The sequence below is a fragment of the Olea europaea genome, unplaced genomic scaffold (genome assembly GCF_002742605.1).
Source record: "Olea europaea var. sylvestris unplaced genomic scaffold, O_europaea_v1 scaffold2080, whole genome shotgun sequence".
Lineage (NCBI taxonomy): Eukaryota > Viridiplantae > Streptophyta > Magnoliopsida > Lamiales > Oleaceae > Olea > Olea europaea.
The window spans coordinates 76,381-80,745 of NW_019238725.1; the positions used below are offsets into that span (position 1 = coordinate 76,381).

General features: G+C 33.8%; 1 protein-coding gene across 3 annotated transcripts; it reads left to right on the top strand.

The window, feature by feature from the left end:
• Positions 1-375: 375 nt before the first annotated feature.
• On the top strand, positions 376-1,788 carry LOC111380019 (uncharacterized protein At3g50808-like). 3 transcript variants are annotated; one of them, XM_023003479.1, is made up of 4 exons: positions 376-663; positions 736-915; positions 1,001-1,216; positions 1,315-1,788. In XM_023003479.1, the coding sequence occupies exons 1-4, from the start codon at positions 658-660 to the stop codon at positions 1,504-1,506; spliced, it is 594 nt and encodes a 197-aa protein (XP_022859247.1). In that variant the 5' UTR covers positions 376-657; the 3' UTR covers positions 1,507-1,788. The 3 variants fall into 3 exon arrangements, with proteins under 3 accessions (XP_022859247.1, XP_022859249.1, XP_022859248.1); XM_023003481.1 differs by having other exon boundaries at positions 376-575; positions 733-915; XM_023003480.1 differs by having other exon boundaries at positions 376-575.
• Positions 1,789-4,365: the final 2,577 nt, after the last annotated feature.

Below are 4,365 nucleotides of genomic sequence, written 5' to 3' on the forward strand. Positions count from 1 at the left end.
TTTTGTTTGAAAAATAATTTGTAAGAGAGCTTCTTATTTCAGAAATGTTTTTAGAGAAAATTATATTAGATCAACTTTCTTTAAAAAAAATTTTAAATTAAAAAAATTCTTTCATAAAATTAATTAAATAAGTCCAAAAGTAGTTTTTAGTTCTTAAAAACTGGTTTTAACCTTTTAAAAGTTATGACAAACGGTTCTTATTTTATACGTATTCATTACCTCAAATCTACGTCATCAACAACAAAAAACACCATACTGCGGGTCCCAATTAATAACCACTTAACGTCTGCCACGTTAGGAAAGGAATAAAACGGCACCGTTTCACAGGCTATAAATTCTTTAACGTGTCTAGCGGCCGACCCTTGTGCCCACGTAGAGACGCAAAGAAGCTTAAAGTCGCGTAAGCGCCAAATTCTTCCATCGGTTTCTCTCTCAAGATCGACGGCTAATACACATCTTGAGCGACCCACTTTAATCTCTGTCGTTAGTTTTGTTAATTTCTGGTTTAATTGATCCCTCCTTAGTCTGTACTAGTTGATGTTTCGTAGTTGAATTCTAAGTTGCTGGTTGTTAAGGTTAGGCCTCCCTCCTCTCTCTCTCTCTCTCTCTCTCCAAATTTCCATCCGAAAAATCTCCATTTGTACAAATCCCAATTCGATGATGGTAATGTTTTACAGAATTGTATTTCTCTCTCTAGATTTTGCATGACTGACTCTATTCAATGGGTTTTAGCAGGACATAATGGTGGTTCCGCCGTGGCTAGAGCGGCTGTTAATCACCGCCTTTTTCAGAGTCTGCCGGAGTCACGGCGACGCCGCCAGGAGTGAATGTAATATGTATTGTTTAGATTGCAATAGTGATGCATTTTGTTTATATTGCCGTTCATCAAAACACAAAGATCATCAAGTGATTCAGGTGGGTGAGGATTTCTCTCTTTTTTTGGTTGAAAACATCGTTAATTACTACGTGGAATTAATTAAGTTCGTTTGTGAATATGTAGATAAGGCGATCTTCATACCATGATGTGGTTCGGGTATCGGAAATTCAGAAGGTTTTGGATATAAGTGGAGTTCAAACATATGTAATAAACGGTGCAAGGGTTTTGTTTCTGAACGAAAGACCTCAGCCTAAAGGTGGAAAGACAGTTTCTCACATTTGTGAAATTTGTGGAAGAAACCTCGTTGACGCATTTCGTTTTTGTTCATTGGGATGCAAGGTTAGTACGTAGTAACATTCATTGTAACCCTCGTCTCATTACTATCATCGTCGCCATTTATACGAATTGAATTGATTTTATTTTATTTAAAAATATAGGTTGTAGCAATAAAGAAGAATAATGGGGACGGAAATGAAGGGATATCAAGAAGAGTAATGGACGAGGAAGAAGAAGAAGAAAAATTGCGCGAAGGTGCGGAAAAAGACATTTACCGGCCCTCACCTACTAGACCGTCTTCTAGCGCAAGAAGAAGAAAGGGCATTCCTCACAGGGCACCCTTTAGGTCCTAACCAATAATTAATTAATTTACTCTCATTTTTTTATAAACTCATAATTTGGGTTTTAAGGGTATGCCCACGAGCAAAAGCTTGGCATGAGAATAATTTGGAATTGTTATTGGGAGTTGCCATGCCAGCCAGCCAAGGAAAGGTGTAAAAAAATTATTAAAGTCTTTGTGGAGTCCGTACTATAATTTTGATGGGTGGGTCCAATTTAATACATGCAATTAATGGGGCAAATCAACTTTTTATGATTGTTACTTAGCTTGGATATGCATGTAAATGGTATTCTTTTATTTGAATTATTTTATTTTTCTTCGATTAAAACTAAGTGATATTTGCTTGTATGTAACGTGAGTGGAGCCCGATAAATTGGTAAATTGCTATTAAAGTTATACACTAAAGATCATTTACTAAATGCAGAATTTATATGCCAAAAAAGAGTCAATGGAGCAACCGAATTTTCAAGTTTCCATTAATTATGTGTAAATACTAAATAATGCTAACTTTAATGCAAAATATTGGACAATATTATAAAGGTCAAAAAGGTAAAAATTTGTTTCATTGATACGCATATGTATATGTTTGTATGCATGTGTTAAAAGTTGTTAAAACCTTTATCATATATGTTGGAAATTTAAAGCAATGAAGAGAAGAAAATTGGTGATACCAAAGAAGAAAAGAATATAGATATGATTAGAGACTTGAACACGAAAATGATAACGTTATCCTCAAACGTTATTTGCCCCCTTTCCAATACTTTTGAGGAGTTCTGGCAAATAGTTTGTAGGATTGAACAAGCCTTTGTGTGAAGAACACCAAAAGCAAAGTGTATCTTTCACAAAGAACTAGTGAAAATAGGTATAGGATTGATTATGTGATAATTTGGGAGAATAATTTTGGGGTGGATTTCTTAATTTTCTCAAGAGTATTTTTCATTGCAATTGGAACACCTATTTATAGGATTTGAAGGGTTCCCACGAAATGGTGCAAAATTATGTTGAGAAGGCACCAAATTCAAAAGAAAAACGGTGAAAAACGAATCTCCAATGGTTACTTTGTATAACCATGCGGTTGCATGGTTATAGTGCAAAATGGGAAAGCCTCATGCGGCCGCATGGTTAAGCCCAAAACAATATTCTTTTTTAATTATTATTATTATTATTATTTTGAACAACTAAAATTCTAATAATCCCCCACTTGTTCAAAATCAGTGTCTATCACATAATCAAATAATTAACACTTATGCATAAAAATTAGATATCTTTTCGATTTGAATCTATTCATAATGTAAATCTCATAAAGTATTATCAGAATTCCAAGTAGCTAAAGTGCTTTGAACCAGTTATTCTTTGTGACCATACCGATGAAATCACACACACGTGTTAAACTTTTCACAAGTTCCTCTAACTCGCTTAGTGCTAATATGACCTTGCACTAATCCTATTTCGTTGAACTTTTATAGAGAAAAAAGGCACCACCTCGAAGTTCACATAAGTGAAGTTCTTCCAGTATTTTTGTTACTTTTACAGATACTTGTACGCCGTACTGAACTTCATTAAGAATTTAATTAACTCATCCCTCCAACAGTAATAACCAACACTAGTTTCAAAGATATAATTTCAATATATCTAATAGTGTTGAAATTCATCCACTTATCGAATAACTTGTTATTACCCTTTGAACCTATATATATACTAGTTTAGTATATTTTGGTAGGGTTGCCGTTATTGGTGAATCTATTTAAGAAGTTTTAAACTCATTTTACTTGATGTTGATTTCACTAACTCTCTTGTGAGAGGTTTGGTAAATAGATCAGCTAAGTTTTCACTTAACTAACAAATATAAGAGAAATTACTCCATGCTTGATTAATTTCCTTACATATTCGTGTCCTAGACTCATATGTCTAGACTTTCCATTATATACTTCGTTATATGCTCGAGCTAAAGTAGCTTGACTATCACACAAAATAGGTATGGAGGAAATATCATTTATGTCTAAAGGTATTTCTTATAATAGGTCCTTCAGCCACTCTGCTTCTTTCCCTGTTTTAGCCAAAGCTACAAACTCTGATTCCATAGTTGAATGTGTAATGCAAGTTTGTTTCTTAAACTTCCAAGAAACTGCACTACCTCCAAGAGTGAAAATCCATCCAGATGTGGATTTATTTTCTCCTGCACTTGATATCCAACTTGCATCGGTATATCCTTCCAATATTTTAGGATACTTGGTATATTGTAGCCCAAGATTTTTGGTTTTCTTTGGGTAACCAAGAACCTTACCAATGGCTTTCCAATGTTCCGACCTTGGATTGCTAGTAAACCTACTTAGTTTACTTACAGCAAATGCCACATCAGGTCTTGTACATTATGATGTGTACATAAGACTTCCAATTGCACTTGCATATTCTATTTGTACAATTGCTCTACCTTCATTTTTGATTAATTTTATATGTGGATCTATAGGGGTACTCGCATCTTTAATGTTCAAATGTTTAAATTTATTTATCACATTATCAACATAATGTGATTGACTTAATGTAAAACCCCCACTATCCTTCTTTACTTTGATTCCAAGGATAGTATCTACTTCTCCAAGATCTTTCATTTTGAAAGTAGAGGATACAAATCATTTTGTTTCTTTGATTTCGTCTATATTGTTACTAATGATTAGCATATCATCAACATATAGACACACTAATGTGATTATATCACCATTCACTTTTGTGTAGAGACATTTATCTACTGAATTGTGATTAAATCCATTTGACATTATTTTAGAGTCAAATTTCTCATGCCACTTTTTGGGAGCTTGCTTTAATCCATATAAAGATTTAATTAATTTGCACACCTTATGTTCATTTCTCGGTA